The following is a 26,777-nucleotide window of genomic DNA, read 5'->3' on the forward strand; positions in this document are numbered from 1 at the left end:
TTTCGAATGTTTCGCGGGAGCTTATTATATATTTCGGGACCGCATATTTAAAGGCTCTAGAGTCTAAAGTAGACATATATCTAGGTTCCAACAGTTTGAAGCCATCTGTAACTATTCTCGTAAAGACACGATTTGTTGGCTGCGCAATATGTAGCAACCTGTGTACATGTTTACTTTGATATAGTTTCAGATAGGAAACGTCCCTACATGGGAATCTGACAGACTGGGGTTCGAGTTTCGCTCCATCTCGATAGTTTCTTGTAGTGTCTGCAACCTCACCATCCTTGTGAGCTAAGAATAGGGGTTTTGGGGTAGCCCATATATCTACCTACTGAGTTAACAACAGCCATTACCTGGCCCTTCATGGTCCTAGCTTGGGTGGAAAGGGGCTCAGGGGTTGATCATATGTATATATGGTTAGTCTCTAGGGCATTGTCTTTCTAGCTAGGACACTCTCACTGTCCCATGTCTCTGCCATTCATGAATAACCTTTAAACTTTTAAATGTGGTTTCCTGTGTATCTGTGTGTGGTATGTAAATATGCTAAAGAAGAAATATAAGGCTTTCTTGTTTTCTAAGTGTTTAGATAATGTGGATTTGACAATTAACACACAATACACTGTGTGATACTTTAAGTACCCAAGACTGTATACAATAAACAGATCTTGTAGTGTATGTGTACGTAGGGTTCCCCTGTGTGATAGGACCACAAAACAGCCCTTTAATGTAGGTTAAGTAAAGTAAGTGTGTAAGTAAACTCATATGAAATTGTACTTCTGTATCTCAGGGAGATTAAAATCATTATGATGAGATAACCACCAAAGACAAAATTAATATCTAAAAAAAAAAAAAAAAAAAAAACTAGTGAAGTAACAGAACTGTGATGAAGCTTCTGGAAAACCTTAGACGAAGTCTAAACTGAATGAATATAAGGTCCCATTTGTACAGTAGGATACATGAATTCATGGTACACCTTGCTCTCCGATGTACCCTGTCACACCCTTACTGGGTGACGAGTGACTAAGCAGCTAGTAAAGGAAGAGATGGCAGAGACGTACTGCTCCCCTTCTTACTTACTCTGTGGTGGCCAATTGGAAACGTCCCTGCCTGGCGATCTGCCAGACTGGGGTTTGAATCCTGCTCAAGCTCGATAGTTTCTTATAGTGTCTGCAACCTTACCATCCTTGTGAACTAAGGATGGGTGTTTGGGGGAGCCTATATGTCTATCTGCTGAGTCATCAGCACCCATTGCCTGGCCCTCCCTAGTCATAGATTGGGTGGAAAGAGGGTTTGGGCGCTGATCATATGTATATATGGTAAGTCTCTTTGGCATAGTCCTGCTAGCTAGACCATTGCCCTGCTAGTTAGGGCATTGTCCCGCTAGCTAGGGCATTATCCTGCTAGCTAGGGCATTATCCTGCTAGCTAGGGCATTGTCCTGCCAGCTAGGGCATTATCACTGTCCCTTGCTTCTGCTGTTTACAAGCGGCCTTTAAACCTTTACTTTAAGGGCTGCTTTTCTGGTCCTATACTGCAGGGAAACACTACTCTCTACAGGACCTTCGTATCTAGTCTATCGTAAACATTCCCAAACATTTAGTATTTCACACCGCATATTGCACATTTATTGACAAATCCACATTATCATATTATTGCTTGCTATACGTAACTTATATGATAACTGAAGACAGCCTGATGATGCAGGAATAGCTTAATATCTTATGTTTACACTGGTTTATTTTCATCTTCTAGGCTACTGGTGGAGGGTGTGGGTTGGAGTTGTAAATGGCACTTGGCTGAACGGAGTTCCAGTAGCAGGTTTGTCGTCCTCGTCCAGTTCATGTGGGCTTATTACAGCTGGTGCCGTGCAAGACAATCACTGTTCTTCGGCCTATTATTCCCTTTGTAGAAGGGTCCTCTTTGAGTAGCATTATTGGTGTTGATTTTCTGAATGTTACAAAATAGCACTTTCATTATCAATATTATTCCCTTTGTAGATGGGTCCTCTTTGAGTAGCATTATTGGTGTTGTTTTTCTGAATGAAAGAAAATAGTATTTTCATTATCAATATTATTCACCTTGTAGAAGGGTCCTCTTTGAATAGCATTATTAGTGTTGATTTTTTTTAATAAATTATAGATTTCATTTTCAATGGCTGGACCTTAGAAAAAAACAGGTTTACTATCATATTCTATATTTTCCCCATGCACTTTACAAAAAAATATTCTTTTTAATATTTTTGAAAATATCTAATGTAAATTTCATATTGTTCACATGAAAGAACTGAGGGCTAAGATACTCTTATATTTGATTATGATATCTTATCCATTGTTTTTCAAAGTATTTATCAAATATTAAGATGGTGATTATTCTCAAGTAAGGAATATCAATTAATAAAGATAAATGTATATTGTGTACTTGTTTCAAATGAAATTGAGTATGTTTTCGCAATCATGCATCTTTGAATAAATGATTATCAAGACTAATTTCATTGGTTTAACTCATCTCTAGTTTATTCAACGATCTAAAGATAGATCGTATAACATCGGTATACATCTAGATTTTTTTTTTTTTTTTTTTTTTTTTTTTTTTTTTTTTTTTTTTTTTTTTAGAAATTATACTAAAATATAAGTCAAAGTATTAGAGGGACAGAGGATGTTTAATGTACCATGGCAGAAGGAAAACATACTGATTTTTACCTACAACAATAACAACAACAACAACAACAAATGTAGTCGTTTCTAGTCATCTGCAAGACAAAGGCCTCAGGTTTGGTCTGTTTTCATCCCTACGCTGCCCAATTTGGATTGGTGATGGTGGGAGATTTTCGTCTGACCGCTCACAGTAAACCAGCCTAGTACGGGTGACCCTGACTAGTACAGCTTGGCTGATCATAACAAATGCAGGCGTTTCTAGTCATCTGCAAGACAAAGGCCTCAGGTTTGGTCTGTTTTCATCCCTAGGCTAGCCAATGCGGATTGGTGATGGTGGGAGATTTTCGTCTGATCGCTCACAGTAAACCTAGTACTGGTGACCCTGACTAGTACAGCTTTGCTAATCATGACAAATGCAGCCGTTTCTAGTCATCTGCAAGACAAAGGCCTCAGGTTTGGTCAGTTTTCATCATCACGCTAGCCAGTTTGGATTGGTGATGGTGGGAGATTTTCGTCTGATCGCTCACAGTAAACCTAGTATGGGTGACCCTGACTAGTACAGCTTTGCTAATCATGACAAATGCAGCCGTTTCTAGTCCTCTGCAAGACAAAGGCCTCAGGTTTGGTCAGTTTTCATCCTTACGCTGGCCAATTTGGATAGGTGATGGTGGGAGATTTTCGTCTGATCGCTCACAGTAAACCTAGTATGGTGACCATGACTAGTACAGCTTGGCTGATCATAACAAATGCAGCCGTTTCTAGTCCTCTGCAGGACAAAGGCCTCAGGTTTGGTCTGTTTTCATCACCACACTAGCCAATGCGGATTGCTGATGGTGGGAGATTTTCGTCCGATCGCTCACAGTAAACCTAGTATGGGTGACCCTGACTAGTACAGCTTGGCTAATCATGGCAATACGCAAACCCTTCCACTACGTTAAGATTAATGAGGTATAATATACTTTGTGAAATTTTAGAGCACTCAATTGATACAAAGATTATTGGAACATAAATTATATTTGCATATAAAATTACCCATGAAGCATAGTAAATGGATCTTAAGCATGAAGTCAATTAGTATAAGTCAAGTATATGTCTTCTGGTGCATGAAAAACTGGATACTACTGAACGTATATAAAAGCTTACTGCACAAAAAAACTTCATTTAGAAAAATATGTAAATGCCTCGCGAGAAATAGGTTTCTCGGTAAAGCTGGTATGCATAAAAACAATTATTGAGTATTCGAAGACTAATAATGTGTATAAATGTGGCTATAATTGTGTCCAGAGCATATGTTTCAACAGTCATACGAACTAGTGACGGCCTTGAAGAAAAAAGATGAGAAGCATTGCTTTTTTATGTGCAAGAAAAACTGCATCGCATGCCATTGAAGATATTTTTTAAGGGACACCAGCACCAGTGAGAAAATATATGACAATAAATTCAGTATTATTATTATTATTATTATTATTACTTGCTAAGCTACAACCTTAGTTGGAAAAACAAGATGCTATACGGTAAGCCCAAGGGCTCCAACAGGGAAAATAGCCCAGTGAGAAAAGGAGTATTATTATTATTATTATTATTATTATTATTACTTGCTAAGCTACAACCATAGTTGGAAAAACAAGATGCTATAAGCCCAAGAGCTCCAACGAGGAAAAATAACCCAGTGAAAAAAGGATTATTATCGTTATTATTAGTAGTATTATTATTACTTGCTAAGCTACAACCTTTGTTGGAAAAACAAGATGCTTAACCCAAGGGCTCCAACAGGGAAAATAGCCCAGTGAGAAAAGGAGTATTATTATTATTATTATTATTATTAGCTTAGGTACAGCCCTAGTTGAAAAAGTAAGATGCTATAAGCCGAAGGGCTCCAACAGGGAAAAATAGCCCAGTGAGAAAAGGATTATTATTATTATTATTATTATTATTATTAGCTTAGGTATAGCCCTAGTTGAAAAAGTAAGATGCTATAAGCCGAAGGGCTCCAACAGGGAAAAATAGCCCAGTGAGAAAAGGATTATTATTATTATTATTATTATTATTATTATTATTATTATTATTATTATTATTATTAGCTAAGCTACAACCCTAGTTGGAAAAACAAGATGCTATAAGCCCAAGAGCTCCAACAAGGAAAAATAACCCAGTGAGAATAGGAGTATTATTATTATTTTTTGTTGTTATCATTGTTATTATCATTATTATTATTATTATTATTATTATTATTATTATTATTATTATTACTTGCTAAGCTACAACATTAGTCGAAAAAAGCAAGATGCTATAAGCCCAAGAGCTCCATCAGGGAAAATAGCCCAGTGAGGAAAGGAAATAAACAACAAGAGAAGTAATGAGCAATTAAAATAAAATATTTTAAGAACAGTAACAACATTGAAATAAATCTTTCATATATAAACTATAAACACTTTAAAAAACAAGAGGAAGAGAAAGAAGATAGAATAGTGTACCCTCGAGCGAGAAAACTATGCCCAGTGGGCACCTGATATAATGTGTTCCATTGGTTGTAGTTTTTCCCAACATGGGCATTCAGGGCTACCCAATACCCAGTCCTTCCTGTGAGGGTTGTTCTGCAAGGCGAGTCTTCGTCTGGATCTCAGCCTCAAAGTAAGTAATGTTTTCTGTTGTAGTTTGAAACTGGCTTCTTAGACTCGCAAAGGAACTACCACCAAGAGGAAACACAAAGTAAGAACATTGTATTGAAGAAAAACACAGTATTGTCATAGTTTTTCATGAGTGGATCCATCTGGGACCGTTTCTGTTTTACTACGTCATGTATTTTGAGAAGTGCTTTTGATCCGTTTTCTATGATATTACTTTGTTTTTTCTCTCTCTCTCTCTCTCTCTCTCTCTCTCTCTCTCTCTCTCTCTCTCTCTCTCTCTCTCTCTCTCTCTCTCTCTCTCTTCATATTACTTTGATATTTATTTTGAGAATATATATATATATATATATATAATATATATATATATATATATATATATATATATATAATATATATATATATAGAGAGAGAGAGAGAGAGAGAGAGAGAGAGAGAGAGAGAGAGAGATTTACATATATATATATATATATATATATATATATATATATATATATATATATATATATGCATATATATATATATATATATGTATATATATATATATATATATATATATATATATATATATATATATATATATATATATATAGATATATATATATATATATATATATATATATATATATATATATATATATATATATATATATATTTATAGATAGATATATATATATTATATATATATATATATATATATATATATACATATATATATATATATATATATATATATATATATATATATATATATATATATATATATATATATATATATAGTTTCCTCTAATCATAATATTATCCAAAACATCTTGAATCAACCAAAAACTCTTTGACCAGGGAACTCAAGATCAACCAGGCAATTCCTTACACCAGCTGTTACCTTCTCTAACTAACTGTTCAACTGGTAGATCCTTCACTGTCTGTTGCTCTATTTTAATCAGAGTAACATTTAAATTATATCAATTTATTGTTGTTGAAGCCTGGAGTCATTATAGTGTTACAATTTTGATTATGTTATTTAAATTTGGACCAAATTCTCTAAGAGGAAAGTTGGAGTACCTACGGTTTAGTGATGATTACTCTAAACTTATTTATTAAATTAATGGTTTTATTTTTTAAATAATCGGGAATTAATTTTAGCCTATTTTTTCAGTATTGCATTAAGTCTTAATTGAAATGACGTGTCTTCAAGTTCTGGCGATTTTCGCGAATTTATTTTCACGATTTTGTGTCCTCAAGTTCTGACTTTTTTTTACGAATTTTAAAGATTTGATTTTGAAAATTTATTTTAATTGAATTTCATCCGTGAGTCTATTAAATTAAATTATGTTTCTTATTAATAACTCTCTCTCTCTCTCTCTCCTCTCTCTCTCTCTCTCTCTCTCTCTCTCTCTCTCTCTCTCTCTCTCTCTCTCTCTCTCTCTCTCTCTCTCTCTCGAGCTGCATTGCCACACAATGCTGTGTGATACGCAAAACATAATAATGCATACGATAAACTAATCTTGTAGGTCCTGTAGTATGTAGGGTTCCCCTGCGTGACAGAACCAAGTAAACAACCCTTAAAGTAAAGTAAGGATGTCTAATGTTTCTTAGAACAATATCATCATCACCATCTCCTCCTACGCCTATTGACGCAAAGGGCCTCGGTTAGATTCCGCCAGTCGTCTCTATCTTGGGCTTTTAGTTCAATACTTCTCCATTCATCATCTCCTACTTCACGCTTCGTAGTCCTCAGCCATGTAGGCCTGAATCTTCCAACTCTTCTTGTGGAGCTCGGCTGAACGTTTCGTGAACTAATATCTCTTAGGGATTATAAATAGCATGTCCAAACCATCTCCATCTGCCCCTCATCATGATCTCATCCACATCTTGAAAAAGGGATGCGGGAGTTAGAAGTAGCAGAGCTCAAAGCATTTGTATGATTATCTTTGTGCATTTATTGAGAGGTATTTGAAAGGCAAATAAAGACTGACAGAAGTATTTTATCTTTGATACACAAATTTCAGTACCGATTAAACTTCATCTTTTCGTATCGAGAGATTGGGTTAGTCTACTGGAAACATCCCTACCTGGCAATCTTTTGGAGGGGAGTTCGAGATCCGCACAAGCTCGATAGCTTCTTGTAGTGTCTGCAACCTCACCATCCTTGTGAGCTATGGATGGTGGTTTGGGGGAACCTATGGATTTGCCTGATGATGTCCTCTCTTGTCCTAGCAGGGGAGAGGGCTTGGGTGCTGATCATATTGATATATTAAGACTTTCGACGAGAAACTTTAGACTTTTTTGTTTGCTATGTGGTTTGATAATGTTGATTTTATAACTAACATGCAATACGTTGTGTGATAGTCTAAATATCTAAGATTGTGTACGACAATTTTAGACTTTTTTGTTTTCTAAGTGGTTCGACAATATGGATTTTATAATCAAGACGGAATACGCTGTGTGATAGTCTAAATATCTAAGATTGTGTACGACAAACTGATATTGTAAGTTCTATAGGGGACAGGGTTCCCCTGTCTGATATGACCAGGAAAGCAGCCCTAAAAGTAAGTATAAGCTCTCGAGCTTTTTGCCCTTTCCCTTGCCTCTACCATACACGAGTGTCCTTAAATATGAAATAATATACATCACCATTAACACCTAACCATGTACTTATATCAAGGCGGGCATTTCTAATCCCCACCAGGTCAGTTTGTGAAAGATTTTTATGTATAGAAAATTTGGAGGAGTCCAATTTTTAGCCAAATAGCTTTGGCTAGGATGGAAGAAGAAATATATCATGCTCTTAGAAATAATGGCTTACTCTTAGGAGGAACATTATAATATGTGAAATTATACTTGTTCATAATAAATCTCTGATATGTGTGCATGGGCACTAAGCAATACGTGATATGAAATGTTGAATACTCTGAACGAACAAGATAAAACGACATTGGAGGTCCTATAGAGAGTGGAGTTCCCCTACTGTTGATGAAAATTATTATTTCTATTGCTAAATATACCAATTTGTACATTCGCTCAAGCGAGCAAGGTCTCATATACAGGCAATGTATGACGTTGGTACGTGTTTATTTTAGTTCCCCATATAGATACCAGAGGAATGAAATACTCGTTTTCTTTGAATAATAAAATACTCGTTTTCTTTGAATAGGAATGAAAACCGTAAATAAATGTTTGGTGCACTTCTGTTATTTATATATATATATATATATATATATATATAATATATATATATATATATATATATATATATATATATATATATAATATATATATATATATATATATATATATATATATATATATATATATATATATATATATATATATATATGTTTGTTTATAAATTAACAATTCTTGTGTTATGAGCAAACCTGAAGATTAATGAATTATCAAAGACGTTAACTAAATAGGTCTTGTTGACGTAAAATTATTATTATTATTATTATTATTATTATTATTATTATGAGCATTTGGTCTTTGGTACGTGTAGCGTATATTATTATTATTATTATTATTATTATTATTATTATTATTATTATTATTATTATTATTATTACTTGCTAAGCTACAACCCTAGTTGGAAAAGCAGGATGCTATAAGGTCAGGGGCTCCAACGGGGAAAATAGCCCAGTGAGGAAACGAAACAGGGAAAATAAAATATTTTAAGAACAATAACATCAAAATAAATATTTCGTATATAAACTATAAAAAACTTTAACAAAACAAGAGGAAGATAAATAAGATAGAATAGTGTACCCTCAAGCAAGAGAACTCTAACCAAAGACAGTGGAAGACCATGGTACAGAGTCTATGGCACGACACAAGACTAGAGAATAATGGTTTGATTTTGGATTTTGATTTACAAGCTTCAACTTTATCAATTCTGTTTTTTTCTATTTTTATTTTAAATTTCATTTGTCACTTTGCATTTTATTTCTTTTTGAGATCTTGCTTTCTATATTTTCTTACCTCTTCAATTACAATATCACATTTTTTGTATATTTCTAAGATCTTTTTCCAAAGAATTCGCTATATAATTCCCTTATTTGGTCTTCGACTATCTCTTTAATAATCTTTTATCATCATATTTAATGTTACGAAACAGCATCACCCCTTTTCTATTCAATTATATTCTTAACTATTCATATTCTTGCTTCCGGTATTAACCCACAAAGGTGTAGTTATAGCTTATTCAATTATTTCTTTAATAATCTTACATTTTTATACCCAATGTAGTTTCATATATCTTTATTTCCCGCGGCAATATCATATCTATAATAGGCCTACTATTATCTCCATATTTCCAATCTTCTTGCGCTATGTAGGCCTATTCTAATTTTGCTTTCCATTTTCCTATGCTAAGACTATGTCACTATGATCTCCCTTTCCTGTTTAACGTTCTCCTAAGTATTTATATTCTTTAACTGTTTCTATTCTTCCATTTCCAAATTTTGTTAATCTTTCTAATTTTTTCTTGTTACTAGCACTGCTGACTTCTGAGGATTGATGCTAAAAGTAAATTTCTTTAGTTCTTCCATACTGCAATATTTGCTTATGGCTTTATCTACTTAGGCCTATATATATATATATATATATATATATATATATATATATATATATATATATATATATATATATATATATATATATATATATATATATATATATATATGTGTGTGTGTGCGTGTGTGTGTGTGTGTGTATATATATATATATATATATATATATATATATATATATATATATATATATATATATATATATATATATATATATATAAATATATATATATATATATATATATATATATATATATATATATATATATATATATCTATATATATATATATATATATATATATATATCTATATATATATATATATATATATATATATATATATATATATATATATATATTTATATATATATATATATATATATATATATATATATATATATATATATATATATATATAGATATATATATATATATATATATATATATATATATATATATATATATATATATATATATATATATATATATATATATATATATATATATATATATATATATATATATATATATATATATATATATATCATTACTAGGAAAAAATATAACATTCACATATATCAGAGCTTTTATCCTTATGTTTCTAAAAAGTTATGGTCTTCTCACTTATAGTATTACCTTTATCTGTAACAATTACGCATAATTTTTACACCAAATGTAGGTCCCTGGCTTACTTATCCTAAACAGAAACCATATATAAGGAAATAGATCTACAGTGGAAAAAGAAATTTGAAAAAGCTGATACCAAAATGCAAATAATGTGAAGAGGAATACGAATTTTTATGCCGTTATCAGACGGCAAAATATATCAAATTAACGCATTTTACTAATGAAAATGCACCTAGTAAAGAAATAATATGTAAATAAAAATCCTAAGGAAAGCATATTTAAACATATGAATAATATTTACAAATTTTGGAAAGCCAGAAAAAGAAATAATAAACTAATTTTTAGAAAATTGAGGATCTTGATGCAGTTATTAGACTACAAAATATATCAAATTAACGCATTTTACTAATGAAAACGCATAAAGAGCATAAAAAATTATATATATATTTATATATTTAAACCTAAATATAACATATGAATATAATTTACAAATTTTGGAAAACCAGAAAGGAGATATTAAATTTTAGAAAATTGAGGATCTTGAAGCGGTTATTAGACTATAAAATATATAAAATTAACGAATTTTACTAATGAAAACGCATAAAGGGTTTAATATATATATATATATATATATATATATATATATATATATATATATATATATATATATATATATATATATATATATATTTAAACCTAAATATAACATATGAATATAATTTACAAATTTTGGAGAACCAGAAAGGAGATATTAAATTTTAGAAAATTGAGGATGCAGTTATTAGACTACAAAATATGTAAAATAGCGCATTTTACTAATGAAAACGCATAAAGAGCATAAAAAGTATGTATATTTAAACATAAATATAACATATGAATATAATTAACAAATTTTGGAAAACCAGAAAGGAGATATTAAATTTTGGAAAATTGAGGATCTTGATGCGGTTATTAGACTACAAAATATATCAGATTAACGCATTTTACTAATGAAAATGCATAAAGAGCGTAAAAAATATATATTTAAACATAAATATAACATATGAATATAATTTACAAATTTTGGAAAACCAGAAAGGAGTTATTCTAGAAAATTGAGGATCTTGTAGTTATTAGACTACAAAATATATAAAATTAACGTATTTTACTAATGAAAACGCACAAAGAGCATAAAAAATATATATATCTAAACAAATATATAACATATAAAGAAAATTTACAAATTTTGGAAAACCAGGAAAAGAAATAATAAACTAACTTTTAGAAAATTGAGGATCTTGATGCGGTTATTAGACAACAAAATATATCAAATTAATGAATTTTACTAATTAAAACGCATAAAAAGCATAAATAATATATATATTCAAACAAATATATAACATATGAATATAATTTACAAAATTTGGAAAACCAGATGATATTAAATTTTAGAAAATTGAGGATCCGTTGCAAAGAGAGACTTAACACAGTAATCACTATACCATAATACTGAAAGGAGGCACAACATTATCAGCTGGCAAAGTAAGTTATTGCATTACATTACGTAATTTATAATGTAATTATCATTAGATAAAAGTAATTCCCAACTGATAAGGATAAAGTAAGTGAATATAATCCTTTTAATTATAAGACGATTACTTTTAAAGACGTGTAACTGCTAGCGGTACAGTATTGTGTTCGGTAAAGTTACATTTTACCGTTATAAAATCCAGGATTATTTTACTTTAATTACATTTATGTTCATATTATGTTATTTTAACGATTCTTTTCTTCATTATAACCATTTTTCATCGTTTTAACCATTTTTTGTCTTCGTTTTAACCATTTTTGTGTCTTCGTTGTCCGATTCTTGACTTCGTTTCAACGATTCTTCTGTTTGTCGTAACTATTGTTAGCTTTATTATAACGATTCTTTTCTTTATTGTAACGATTCTTGTCTTTATTGTAACGATTATTGTCTTTATAACCATTTTTGTGTCTTCGTTGTACCGATTCTTGACTTCGTTTCAACGATTCTTCTGTTTGTCGTAACTATTGTTAGCTTTATTATAACGATAATTCTCATTATTGTAACGATTATTGTCATTATTGTTACGATTCTTGTCTTTATTGTTACGATTTTCGTCCTTATTGTAACGGTTCTTGACTTCGTCGTACCGTCTCGAATTCGTTTCAACGATTCTTCTGTTTGTCGTAACTATTGTTAGCTTTATTGTAACGATTATTTTCATTATTGTAACGATTTTAGTCTTTATTGTTACGATTCTTGTCTTTATTGTAACGATTTTTGTCTTTGTTATAACGGTTCTTGTCTTCGTTGTACCAATTCTTGACTTCGTTTTATCGTCTCGAATTCGTTTCAACGATTCTTCTGTTTGTCGTAACTATTGTTAGCTTTATTGTAACGATAATTTTCATTATTGTAACGATTCTTTTCTTTATTGTTACGATTCTTGTCTTTATTGTAACGATTCTTGTCTTTATTATAACGGTTCTTGTCTTCGTCGTACCGTCTCGAATTCGTTCTAACGATTCTTCTGTTTGTCGTAACTATTGTTAGCTTTATTGTAACGATAATTTTCATTATTCTAACGATTCTTTTCTTTATTGTAACGATTTTTGTCTTTATTGTGACGATTCTTGTCTTTATTATAACGGTTCTTGACTTCGTTTTGTCGTCTCGAATACGATTCTTCTGTTTGTCGTAACTATTGTTAGCTTTATTGTAACGATTATTTTCATTATTGTAACGATTCTTGTCTTTATTGTAACGATTTTTGTCTTTATTATAACGGTTCTTGTCTTCGTTGTACCGATTCTTGACTTCGTCGTACCGTCTCGAATACGTTCTAACGATTCTTCTGTTTGTCGTAACTATTGTTAGCTTTATTGTAACGATTATTTTCATTATTCTAACGAATATTGTCTTTATTGTAACGATTCTTGTCTTTATTATAACGATACTTGTCTTCGTTTCTATCGGAAATGAGTTTCGATAACCCTCGGTAGAACGCAAAGAATACGAGACCGCTGGGAAATTATTCGTCTATAATAACAATAAAATTGTAATAGTTATGTATTTGCAAAGGAAAAACCTTAATTAGGTAATTTATTTGATAAATATTATGTAATTTACTGCGCTAATATGTGATAATTCGTAATTTATTGGGACGGACCAGGTCAGGAAGTCCTGTGGGGTAAATTTTTACTGTAGTACAACATTCCAAATGAAGAAAATAATAAGTGTTCTTGGTATATTTGTAAATATTCTAAACTGTACTGATGGAAATAATTAGGGGAAATATATTATACACATTTTAAATGTTTTAAAATTAAAAAAATGAATACTGAATGACTTCTTAAAAAGGGAAACAAACTCAACACCACGTGATGTAATCTAGGAGCTGTTGTGACGGTCTGAATGATCCCCCGGTCTCAGAATTCTCCTTGACATTTTATAATGGTTCTTTTCTGCAATGCAAATTAGCTCGCTTCGCTCGCATGAAAATAAAACATCAAGTTCGTATGTACTGGCAAGCGATAATGTTGAGCTACGCACGCTAACATTACAGGAAAATAAAACATCAACCTCGTATGCACTGCCAAACGGTAATGTTCGGGTATGCGCAGATTATCAAGGTGAATTCTGAGACCGGGGGGTCGTTCAGACCGTCACACCGTATCCTTACTTAACTACTGGGGAGGGGTTGTCTACTCCCCCATCAAAAAGGCTTAGACCAGCGTATCCTGATCTTACCCTAAAACTAGTACGTAAAAGACAATTAATCGCCTCACTTGTACTGTATTGTATTTTATAGTAATATACACGGTTAGACAACTCGGAGCCACACTTGTACAGTATTATATACTAATGTACATCGTAAGACAGCTCATTTACACAACCTTTTACATGTGAGATAGTGTCATGTGTCCACACAAGAACATTGCAAAGTTGTAAACAAAAATTTGCTCTCCAAACACTCTAGTACGACTTGCCTTAGGATAAGCGTGGGGGTTATGCATGATAGCGGCCACCTCTGTGTATGACGACGGCTAACTAAGAATAGGCAGTGTAAGGGGGTCCCATGGTGCCCTTACCACCCCCATTAGGTAAGTAGGTAAGGACACATCTTGTAGGTTAAGGTAGGGGGAGAATTATAGGTTAGTTGGTGTCCATATTTTATGCTCGTTGGAGGAACTCGCTGCTGATATACAAAGGCTCCAAGCGGGGTTATAGGGATGGGTTGTTGGGAAATATACACAGGGTTACGACTTGTCTTAGGGTGATCAGGGTTATAGGGATGGATTGTTGGGAAGCAAACACAGGGTTATGACTTGTCTTAGGGTTAGTGGGGTTATAGGAATGTGTTTTTGCGAAGAAAACACAGGGATATGACTTGTCTTAGGGTTAGTGGGGTTATAGGAATGTGTTTTTGTGAAGCAAACACAGGGTTATGACTTGTCTTAGGGTTAGTGGGGTTATAGGAATGTGTTTTTGTGAAGCAAACACAGGGTTATGACTTGTCTTAGGGTGAGCAGGGTTATAGGGATAGGTTGTTGGGAAGTAAACACAGGGTTACGACTTGTCTTAGGGTAAGTGGGGTTATAGGAATGTGTTGTTGGGAATTAACACAAGATTACGACTTGTCTTAGGGTGAGCAGGGTTATAGGGATGGGTTGTTAGAAAGTAAACACAAGGTTACGACTTGTCTTAAGGTGAGCAGGGTTATAGGGATGGGTTTTTAGGAAGTAAACACAAGGTTACGACTTGTCTTAAGGTGAGCAGGGTTATAGGGATGGGTTGTTAGGAAGTAAACACAAGGTTATGACTTGTCTTAGAGTGAGTGGAGTTATAGGAATATGTTGTTGGGAAGCAAACACAAGGTTACGACTTGTCTTAGGGTGAGCAGGGTTATAGGGATGGGTTTTTAGGAAGTAAACACAAGGTTACGACTTGTCTTAAGGTGAGCAGGGTTATAGGGATGGGTTTTTAGGAAGTAAACACAAGGTTACGACTTGTCTTAAGGTGAGCAGGGTTATAGGGATGGGTTTTTAGGAAGTAAACACAAGGTTACGACTTGTCTAAGGGTGAGCAGGGTTATAGGGATGGATTCTTGGGAAGTAAACACAAGGTTACGACTTGTCTTAAGGTGAGCAGGGTTATAGGGATGGGTTTTTGTGAAGCAAACACAGGGTAATGACTTGTCTTAGGGTGAGCAGGGTTATAGGGATGGGTTTTTAGGAAGTATACACAAGGTTACGACTTGTCTTAAGGTGAGCAGGGTTATAGGGATGGGTTTTTGTGAAGCAAACACAGGGTAATGACTTGTCTTAGGGTGAGCAGGGTTATAGGGATGGGTTTTTAGGAAGTAAACACAAGGTTACGACTTGTCTTAAGGTGAGCAGGGTTATAGGGATGGGTTTTTGTGAAGCAAACACAGGGTAATGACTTGTCTTAGGGTGAGCAGGGTTATAGGGATGGGTTTTTAGGAAGTATACACAAGGTTACGACTTGTCTTAAGGTGAGCAGGGTTATAGGGATGGGTTTTTGTGAAGCAAACACAGGGTAATGACTTGTCTTAGGGTGAGCAGGGTTATAGGGATGGGTTTTTAGGAAGTATACACAAGGTTACGACTTGTCTTAAGGTGAGCAGGGTTATAGGGATGGGTTTTTAGGAAGTAAACACAAGGTTACGACTTGTCTTAAGGTGAGCAGGGTTATAGGGATGGGTTGTTAAGAAGTAAACACAAGGTTATGACTTGTCTTAAGGTGAGCAGGGTTATAGGGATGGGTTGTTAGAAAGTAAACACAAGGTTACGACTTGTCTTAAGGTGAGCAGGGTTATAGGGATGGGTTGTTAGAAAGTAAACACAAGGTTACGACTTGTCTTAAGGTGAGCAGGGTTATAGGGATGGGTTTTTAGGAAGTAAACACAAGGTTACGACTTGTCTTAGGGTGAGCAGGGTTATAGGAATGTGTTGTTGGACGACTTGTCTTAGGGTGAGCAGGGTTATAGGAATGTGTTGTTGGACGACTGGTCTTAGGGTGACTGGGGTTATAGGGATATGTTTTTGGGAAGTAAACACAGGGTTACGACTGGTCTTAGGGTGACTGGGGTTATAGGGATATGTTTTTGGGAAGTAAACACAGGGTTATGACTTGTCTTAGGGTGAGCGGGGTTATAGGGATATGTTTTTTGGAAGTAAACACAGGGTTATGACTGGTCTTAGGGTGACTGGGGTTATAGGGATATGTTTTTGGGAAGTAAACACAGGGTTACGACTGGTCTTAGGGTGACTGGGGTTATAGGGATATGTTTTTGGGAAGTAAACACAGGGTTACGACTGGTCTTAGGGTGACTGGGGTTATAGGGATATGTTTTTGGGAAGTAAACACAGGGTTACGACTGGTCTTAGGGTGATTGGGGTTATAGGGATATGTTTTTGGGAAGTAAACACAGGGTTACGACTGGTCTTAGGGTGACTGGGGTTATAGGGATATGTTTTTGGGAAGTAAACACAGGGTTACGACTGGTCTTAGGGTGACTGGGGTTATAGGGATATGTTTTTGGGAAGTAAACACAGGGTTACGACTGGTCTTAGGGTGACTGGGGTTATAGGGATATGTTTTTGGGAAGTAAACACAGGGTTACGACTTGTCTTAGGGTGAGTGGGGTTATAGGGATATGTTTTTGGAAGTAAACGCAGGGTTATGACTTGTCTTAGGGTGACTGGGGATATAGGGATATGTTTTTGGGAAGTAAACGCAGGGTTACGACTTGTCTTAGGGTGAGTGGGGTTATAGGGATATGTTTTTGGAAGTAAACGCAGGGTTATGACTTGTCTTAGGGTGACTGGGGTTATAGGGATATGTTTTTGGGAAGTAAACACAGGGTTATGACTTGTCTTAGGGTGACTGGGGTTATAGGGATATGTTTTTGGGAAGTAAACACAGGGTTATGACTTGTCTTTGGGTGAGTGGGGTTATAGGGATATGTTTTTGGGAAGTAAACACAGGGTTATGACTTGTCTTAGGGTGACTGGGGTTATAGGAATATGTTTTTGGGAAGTAAACACAGGGTTATGACTTGTCTTTGGGTGAGTGGGGTTATAGGGATGGGTTCTTGGAAAGCAAACACAGGGTTACGACTTGTCTTAGGGTGAGTGGGGTTATAGGGATAAGTTTTTGGGAAGTAAACTCAGGGTTATGACTTGTCTTTGGGTGAGTGGGGTTATAGGGATGGGTTCTTGGAAAGCAAACACAGGGTTACGACTTGTCTTAGGGTGAGTGGGGTTATAGGGATAAGTTTTTGGGAAGTAAACACAGGGTTATGACTTGTCTTAGGGTGAGTGGGGTTATAGGGATATGTTTTTGGGAAGTAAACACAGGGTTACGACTTGTCTTAGGGTGAGCAGGGTTATAGGGATGAGTTGTTGGGAAGTAAACACAGGGTTACGACTTGTCTTAGGGTGACTAGGGTTATAGGGATATGTTTTTGGGAAGTAAACACAGGGTTATGACTTGTCTTAGGGTGAGTGGGGTTATAGGGATATGTTTTTGGGAAGTAAACACAGGGTTACGACTTGTCTTAGGGTGACTGGGGTTATAGGGATATGTTTTTGGGAAGTAAACACAGGGTTACGACTTGTCTTAGGGTGAGTGGGGTTATAGGGATATGTTTTTGGGAAGTAAACACAGGGTTACGACTTGTCTTAGGGTGAGTGGGGTTATAGGGATATGTTTTTGAGAAGTAAACACAGGGTTACGACTTGTCTTAGGGTGAGTGGGGTTATAGGGATATGTTTTTGGGAAGTAAACACAGGGTTATGACTTGTCTTAGGGTGACCGGTGTTATAGGGATATGTTTTTGGGAAGTAAACACAGGGTTATGACTTGTCTTAGGGTGACTGGTGTTATAGGGATATGTTTTTGGGAAGTAAACACAGGGTTATGACTTGTCTTAGGGTGAGAGGGGTTATAGGGATATGTTTTTGGCAAGTAAACACAGGGTTATGACTTGTCTTAGGGTGAGAGGGGTTATAGGGATATGTTTTTGGGAAGTAAACACAGGGTTATGACTTGTCTTAGGGTGAGAGGGGTTATAGGGATATGTTTTTGGGAAGTAATCACAGGGTTACGACTTGTCTTAGGCTGAGTGGGGTTATAGGGATATGTTTTTGGGAAGTAAACACAGGGTTACGACTTGTCTTAGGGTGAGTTGGGTTATAGGGATATGTTTTTGGGAAGTAAACACAGGGTTACGACTTGTCTTAGGGTGAGTGGGGTTATAGGGATATGTTTTTGGGAAATAAACACAAGGTTACGACTTGTCTTAGGGTGACTGGGGTTATAGGGATATGTTTTTGGGAAGTAAACACAGGGTTACAACTTGTCTTAGGGTGACTGGGGTTATAGGGATATGTTTTTGGGAAGTAAACACAGGGTTATGACTTGTCTTAGGGTGACTGGGGTTATAGGGATATGTTTTTGGGAAGTAAACACAGGGTTACGACTTGTCTTAGGGTGACTGGGGTTATAGGGATAGGTTTTTGGGAAGTAAACACAGGGTTACGACTTGTCTTAGGGTGACTGGGGTTATAGGGATGAGTTGTTGGGAAGTAAACACAAGGTTACGACTTGTTTTAGGGTGACTGGGGTTATAGGGATAGGTTTTTGGGAAGTAAACACAGGGTTACGACTTGTCTTAGGGTGACTGGGGTTATAGGGATATGTTTTTGGGAAGTAAACACAGGGTTACGACTTGTCTTAGGGTGAGCAGGGTTATAGGGATGAGTTGTTGGGAAGTAAACACAAGGTTACGACTTGTCTTAGGGTGACTGGGGTTATAGGGATATGTTTTTTAGAAGCAAACACAGGGTTATGACTTGTCTTAGGGTGAGTGGGGTTATAGGGATATGTTTTTGGGAAGTAAACACAGGGTTATGACTTATCTTAGGGTGACTGGGGTTATAGGGATATGTTTTTGGGAAGTAAACACAAGGTTACGACTTGTCTTAGGGTGACTGGGGTTATAGGGATATGTTTTTGGGAAGTAAACACAGGGTTACAACTTGTCTTAGGGTGACTGGGGTTATAGGGATATGTTTTTGGGAAGTAAACACAGGGTTACAACTTGTCTTAGGGTGACTGGGGTTATAGGGATATGTTTTTGGGAAGTAAACACAGGGTTACGACTTGTCTTAGGGTGAGCATGGTTATAGGGATATGTTTTTGGGAAGTAAACACAGGGTTATGACTTGTCTTAGGGTGAGCAGGGTTATAGGGATATGTTTTTGGGAAGTAAACACAGGGTTACGACTTGTCTTAGGGTGACTGGGGTTATGGGGATATGTTTTTGGGAAGCAAACACAGGGTTACGACTTGTCTTAGGGTGACTGGGGTTATAGGGATATGTTTTTGGGAAGCAAACACAGGGTTACGACTTGTCTTAGGGTGACTGGGGTTATAGGGATATGTTTTTGGGAAGCAAACACAGGGCTACGACTTGTCTTAGGGTGACTGGGGTTATAGGGATATGTTTTTGGGAAGCAAACACAGGGTTACGACTTGTCTTAGGGTGACTGGGGTTATAGGGATATGTTTTTGGGAAGCAAACACAGGGTTACGACTTGTCTTAGGGTGACTGGGGTTATAGGGATATGTTTTTGGGAAGCAAACACAGGGTTACGACTTGTCTTAGGGTGACTGGGGTTATAGGGATATGTTTTTGGGAAGCAAACACAGGGCTACGACTTGTCTTAGGGTGATTTGGGGTTATAGGGATATGTTTTTGGGAAGCAAACACAGGGCTACGACTTGTCTTAGGGTGACTGGGGTTATAGGGATATGTTTTTGGGAAGCAAACACAGGGTTACGACTTGTCTTAGGGTGACTGGGGTTATAGGGATATGTTTTTGGGAAGCAAACACAGGGTTACGACTTGTCTTAGGGTGACTGGGGTTATAGGGATATGTTTTTGGGAAGCAAACACAGGGTTACGACTTGTCTTAGGGTGACTGGGGTTATAGGGATATGTTTTTGGGAAGCAAACACAGGGCTACGACTTGTCTTAGGGTGATTTGGGGTTATAGGGATTTGTTTTTGGGAAGCAAACACAGGGCTACGACTTGTCTTAGGGTGACTGGGGTTATAGGGATATGTTTTTGGGAAGCAAACACAGGGCTACGACTTGTCTTAGGGTGACTGGGGTTATAGGGATTTGTTTTTGGGAAGCAAACACAGGGCTACGACTTGTCTTAGGGTGACTGGGGTTATAGGGATTTGTTTTTGGGAAGCAAACACAGGGTTACGACTTGTCTTAGGGTGACTGGGGTTATAGGGATATGTTTTTGGGAAGCAAACACAGGGTTACGACTTGTCTTAGGGTGACTGGGGTTATAGGGATATGTTTTTGGGAAGCAAACACAGGGCTACGACTTGTCTTAGGGTGATTTGGGGTTATAGGGATTTGTTTTTGGGAAGCAAACACAGGGCTACGACTTGTCTTAGGGTGACTGGGGTTATAGGGATATGTTTTTGGGAAGCAAACACAGGGCTACGACTTGTCTTAGGGTGACTGGGGTTATAGGGATTTGTTTTTGGGAAGCAAACACAGGGTTACGACTTGTCTCAGGGTGAGTGGGGTTATAGGGATATGTTTTTGAGAAGCAAACACAGGGTTACGACTTGTCTCAGGGTGAGTGGGGTTATAGGGATATGTTTTTGAGAAGTAAACACAGGGTTATGACTTGTCTTAGGGTGAGTGGGGTTATAGGGATATGTTTTTGAGAAGTAAACACAGGGTTATGACTTGTCTTAGGGTGAGTGGGGTTATAGGGATATGTTTTTGAGAAGTAAACACAGGGTTATGACTTGTCTTAGGGTGACTGGTGTTATAGGGATATGTTTTTGGGAAGTAAACACAGGGTTTTGACTTGTCTTAGGGTGACTGGTGTTATAGGGATATGTTTTTGGGAAGTAAACACAGGGTTATGACTTGTCGTAGGGTGAGAGGGGTTATAGGGATATGTTTTTGGGAAGTAAACACAGGGTTATGACTTGTCTTAGGGTGAGAGGGGTTATAGGGAAATGTTTTTGGGAAGTAAACACAGTGTTATGACTTGTCTTAGGGTGAGAGGGGTTATAGGGATATGTTTTTGGGAAGTAATCACAGGTTTACGACTTGTCTTAGGCTGAGTGGGGTTATAGGGATATGTTTTTGGGAAGTAAACACAGGGTTATGACTTGTCTTAGGGTGACTGGGGTTATAGGGATATGTTTTTGGGAAGCAAACACAGGGTTACGACTTGTCTTAGGGTGACTGGGGTTATAGGGATATGTTTTTGGGAAGCAAACACAGGGTTACGACTTGTCTTAGGGTGACTGGGGTTATAGGGATATGTTTTTGGGAAGCAAACACAGGGTTACGACTTGTCTTAGGGTGAGTGGGGTTATAGTGATATGTTTTTGAGAAGTAAACACAGGGTTACGACTTGTCTTAGGGTGAGTGGGGTTATAGGGATATGTTTTTGAGAAGTAAACACAGGGTTATGACTTGTCTTAGGGTGAGTGGGGTTATAGGGATATGTTTTTGAGAAGTAAACACAGGGTTATGACTTGTCTTAGGGTGAGTGGGGTTATAGGGATAAGTTTTTGAGAAGTAAACACAGGGTTATGACTTGTCTTAGGGTGAGTGGGGTTATAGGGATATGTTTTTGAGAAGTAAACACAGGGTTATGACTTGTCTTAGGGTGACTGGTGTTATAGGGATATGTTTTTGGGAAGTAAACACAGGGTTATGACTTGTCTTAGGGTGACTGGTGTTATAGGGATATGTTTTTGGGAAGTAAACATAGGGTTATGACTTGTCTTAGGGTGAGAGGGGTTATAGGGATATGTTTTTGGGAAGTAAACACAGGGTTATGACTTGTCTTAGGGTGAGAGGGGTTATAGGGATATGTTTTTGGGAAGTAATCACAGGGTTACGACTTGTCTTAGGCTGAGTGGGGTTATAGGGATATGTTTTTGGGAAGTAAACACAGGGTTATGACTTGTCTTAGGGTGAGTGGGGTTATAGGGATATGTTTTTGGGAAGTAAACACAGGGTTATGACTTGTCTTAGGGTGAGTGGGGTTATAGGGATATGTTTTTGGGAAGTAATCACAGGGTTACGACTTGTCTTAGGCTGAGTGGGGTTATAGGGATATGTTTTTGGGAAGTAAACACAGGGTTATGACTTGTCTTAGGGTGAGTGGGGTTATAGGGATATGTTTTTGGGAAGTAATCACAGGGTTACGACTTGTCTCAGGGTTGGCGCGGTGATAGGGATGTGTCTTGGGAAGCAAACACAGGGTTGCGACTTGTCTCAGGGTTGGCGCGGTGATAGGGATGTGTTTTTGGGAAGCAAACACAGGGTTATGACTTGTCTCAGGGTTGGTTGGGTTATAGGGATGTGTTTTTGAGAAGCAAACGGGGTTACGACTTATCTTAGGGTTAGTGGGGTTATAGGGATGTGTCTTGGGAAGCAAACACAGGGTTGCGACTTGTCTTAGGGTTAGTGGTTTTATAGGGATGTGTTCCTGGGAAGTAAACGCAGGGTTACGACTTGTGTTAGGGTTAGTGGGGTAATAGGGATGTGTTCCTGGGAAGTAAATGCAGGGTTACGACTTGTCTTAGGGTTAGTGGGGTTATAGGGATGTGTCTTGGGAAGCAAACGCAGGGTTACGACTTGTCTTAGGGTTAGTGGGGTTAAAGGGATGTGTTCCTGGGAAGTAAACGCAGGGTTACGACTTTTCTTAGGGTTAGTGGGGTTATAGGGATGTGTCTTTGGAAGCAAACACAGGGTTGTGACTTGTCTTAGGGTGAGTGGGGTTATAGGGATGTGTTCCTGGGAAGTAAACGCAGGGTTACGACTTGTCTTAGGGTTAGTGGGGTTATAGGGATGTGTTCCTGGGAAGTAAACGCAGGGTTACGACTTGTCTTAGGGTTAGTGGGGATATAGGGATGTGTCTTGGGAAGCAAACACAGGGTTACGACTTGTCTTAGGGTTAGTGGGATTATAGGGATGTGTTCCTGGGAAATAAACACAGGGTTACGACTTGTCTTAGGGTTAGTGGGGTTATAGGGATGTGTTTCTGGGAAATAAACACAGGGTTACGACTTGTCTTAGGGTTAGTGGGGTTATAGGGATATGTTTTTGGGAAGTAAACACAGGGTTATGACTTGTCTTAGGGTGAGTGGGGTTATAGGGATATGTTTTTGGGAAGTAAACACAGGGTTATGACTTATCTTAGGGTTAGTGGGGATATAGGGATGTGTCTTGGGAAGCAAACACAGGGTTACGACTTGTCTTAGGGTTAGTGGGATTATAGGGATGTGTTCCTGGGAAATAAACACAGGGTTACGACTTGTCTTAGGGTGAGTGTGGTTATAGGGATAGTTTGTTGGGAAGCAAACACAGGGTTAGGACTTGTCTTAGGGTTAGTGGGGTTATAGGGATGTGTTCCTGGGAAGCAAACACAGGATTACGCCTTGTCTTAGGGTTAGTGGGGATATAGGGATTTGTTCCTGGGAAGTAAACACAGAGTTACGCCTTGTCTTAGGGTTAGTGGGGATATAGGGATTTGTTCCTGGGAAGTAAACACAGAGTTACGCCTTGTCTTAGGGTTAGTGGGGATATAGGGATTTGTTCCTGGGAAGTAAACACAGAGTTACGCCTTGTCTTAGGGTTAGTGGGGATATAGGGATTTGTTCCTGGGAAGTAAACACAGAGTTACGCCTTGTGTTAGGGTTAGTGGGGTTATAGGGATTTGTTCCTGGGAAGTAAACACAGAGTTACGCCTTGTCTTAGGGTTAGTGGGGATATAGGGATTGGTTCCTGGGAAGTAAACACAGAGTTACGCCTTGTCTTAGGGTTAGTGGGGATATAGGGATTTGTTCCTGGGAAGTAAACACAGAGTTACGCCTTGTCTTAGGGTTAGTGGGGATATAGGGATTTGTTCCTGGGAAGTAAACACAGAGTTACGCCTTGTCTTAGGGTTAGTGGGGTTATAGGGATTTGTTCCTGGGAAGTAAACACAGAGTTACGACTTGTCTTAGGGTTAGTGGGGATATAGGGATTTGTTCCTGGGAAGTAAACACAGAGTTACGCCTTGTCTTAGGGTTAGTGGGGATATAGGGATTTGTTCCTGGGAAGTAAACACAGAGTTACGCCTTGTCTTAGGGTTAGTGGGGATATAGGGATTTGTTCCTGGGAAGTAAACACAGAGTTACGCCTTGTCTTAGGGTTAGTGGGGATATAGGGATTTGTTCCTGGGAAGTAAACACAGAGTTACGACTTGTCTTAGGGTTAGTGGGGTTATAGGGATTTGTTCCTGGGAAGTAAACACAGAGTTACGCCTTGTCTTAGGGTTAGTGGGGATATAGGGATTTGTTCCTGGGAAGTAAACACAGAGTTACGACTTGTCTTAGGGTTAGTGGGGTTATAGGGATTTGTTCCTGGGAAGTAAACACAGAGTTACGCCTTGTCTTAGGGTTAGTGGGGATATAGGGATTTGTTCCTGGGAAGTAAACACAGAGTTACGCCTTGTCTTAGGGTTAGTGGGGATATAGGGATTTGTTCCTGGGAAGTAAACACAGAGTTACGCCTTGTCTTAGGGTTAGTGGGGATATAGGGATTTGTTCCTGGGAAGTAAACACAGAGTTACGCCTTGTCTTAGGGTTAGTGGGGATATAGGGATTTGTTCCTGGGAAGTAAACACAGAGTTACGCCTTGTCTTAGGGTTAGTGGGGATATAGGGATTTGTTCCTGGGAAGTAAACACAGAGTTACGCCTTGTCTTAGGGTTAGTGGGGATATAGGGATTTGTTCCTGGGAAGTAAACACAGAGTTACGACTTGTCTTAGGGTTAGTGGGGATATAGGGATTTGTTCCTGGGAAGTAAACACAGAGTTACGACTTGTCTTAGGGTTAGTGGGGTTATAGGGATTTGTTCCTGGGAAGTAAACACAGAGTTACGCCTTGTCTTAGGGTTAGTGGGGATATAGGGATTTGTTCCTGGGAAGTAAACACAGAGTTACGCCTTGTCTTAGGGTTAGTGGGGATATAGGGATTTGTTCCTGGGAAGTAAACACAGAGTTACGCCTTGTCTTAGGGTTAGTGGGGATATAGGGATTTGTTCCTGGGAAGTAAACACAGAGTTACGCCTTGTGTTAGGGTTAGTGGGGTTATAGGGATTTGTTCCTGGGAAGTAAACACAGAGTTACGCCTTGTGTTAGGGTTAGTGGGGTTATAGGGATTTGTTCCTGGGAAGTAAACACAGAGTTACGCCTTGTGTTAGGGTTAGTGGGGTTATAGGGATTTGTTCCTGGGAAGTAAACACAGAGTTACGCCTTGTGTTAGGGTTAGTGGGGTTATAGGGATTTGTTCCTGGGAAGTAAACACAGAGTTACGCCTTGTGTTAGGGTTAGTGGGGTTATAGGGATTTGTTCCTGGGAAGTAAACACAGAGTTACGCCTTGTCTTAGGGTTAGTGGGGATATAGGGATTTGTTCCTGGGAAGTAAACACAGAGTTACGCCTTGTGTTAGGGTTAGTGGGGTTATAGGGATTTGTTCCTGGGAAGTAAACACAGAGTTACGCCTTGTGTTAGGGTTAGTGGGGATATAGGGATTTGTTCCTGGGAAGTAAACACAGAGTTACGACTTGTCTTAGGGTTAGTGGGGATATAGGGATTTGTTCCTGGGAAGTAAACACAGAGTTACGCCTTGTGTTAGGGTTAGTGGGGTTATAGGGATTTGTTCCTGGGAAGTAAACACAGAGTTACGCCTTGTCTTAGGGTTAGTGGGGATATAGGGATTTGTTCCTGGGAAGTAAACACAGAGTTACGCCTTGTCTTAGGGTTAGTGGGGATATAGGGATTTGTTCCTGGGAAGTAAACACAGAGTTACGCCTTGTCTTAGGGTTAGTGGGGATATAGGGATTTGTTCCTGGGAAGTAAACACAGAGTTACGACTTGTCTTAGGGTTAGTGGGGATATAGGGATAGTTTGTTGGGAAAGCAAACACAGGGTTACTACTTGTCTTAATGTTAGTGGTGTTATAGGGATGTGTTCCTGGGAAGTAAACGCTGGGTTACGACTTGTCTTACGGTTAGTGGTGTTATAGGGATGTGTTCCTGGGAAATAAACACAGGGTTACGACTTGTCTTAGGGTTAGTGGTGTTATAGGGATGTGTTCCTGGGAAGTAAACGCTGTGTTACGCCTTGTCTTAGGGTTAGTGGGGATATAGGGATTTGTTCCTGGGAAGTAAA

The 26,777-nt window shown here is 37.2% G+C and overlaps 3 protein-coding genes across 3 annotated transcripts in view; 2 read left to right on the plus strand and 1 right to left on the minus strand.

The window, feature by feature from the left end:
- Positions 1 to 2,098, plus strand: part of LOC137649764 (uncharacterized) — a 7,454-nt gene extending 5,356 nt beyond the window's left edge. Inside the window, exon 5 of the mRNA XM_068382710.1 lies at positions 1,752 to 2,098. Within this exon, the coding sequence (XP_068238811.1) occupies positions 1,752 to 1,927 (176 nt within the window). The 3' untranslated portion in view covers positions 1,928 to 2,098. The remainder of the gene's footprint in view (positions 1 to 1,751) is intronic.
- Positions 2,099 to 11,958: 9,860 nt separating this feature from the next.
- LOC137650151 (activating signal cointegrator 1 complex subunit 3-like) overlaps positions 11,959 to 26,777 on the plus strand; it is a 133,293-nt gene continuing 118,474 nt past the window's right edge. The window contains exon 1 of the mRNA XM_068383303.1: positions 11,959 to 11,990. The gene's annotated coding sequence lies outside the window, so the exon portion shown is untranslated. The remainder of the gene's footprint in view (positions 11,991 to 26,777) is intronic.
- LOC137649456 (putative uncharacterized protein DDB_G0289963) lies at positions 12,829 to 13,377 on the minus strand. Its single transcript, XM_068382440.1, has one exon. It carries the CDS (start codon positions 13,375 to 13,377, stop codon positions 12,829 to 12,831), a length of 549 nt encoding a protein of 182 aa, XP_068238541.1.

This window comes from Palaemon carinicauda, chromosome 11, assembly GCF_036898095.1.
Source record: "Palaemon carinicauda isolate YSFRI2023 chromosome 11, ASM3689809v2, whole genome shotgun sequence".
In the NCBI taxonomy this organism is placed as follows: Eukaryota; Metazoa; Arthropoda; class Malacostraca; order Decapoda; family Palaemonidae; genus Palaemon; species Palaemon carinicauda.

What these genes read in the sequence shown, in the direction of transcription:
- LOC137649456 (XM_068382440.1), bottom strand. Translation starts at nt 13,377, where the DNA reads ATGAAAATAATCGTTACAATAAAGCTAACAATAGTTACGACAAACAGA.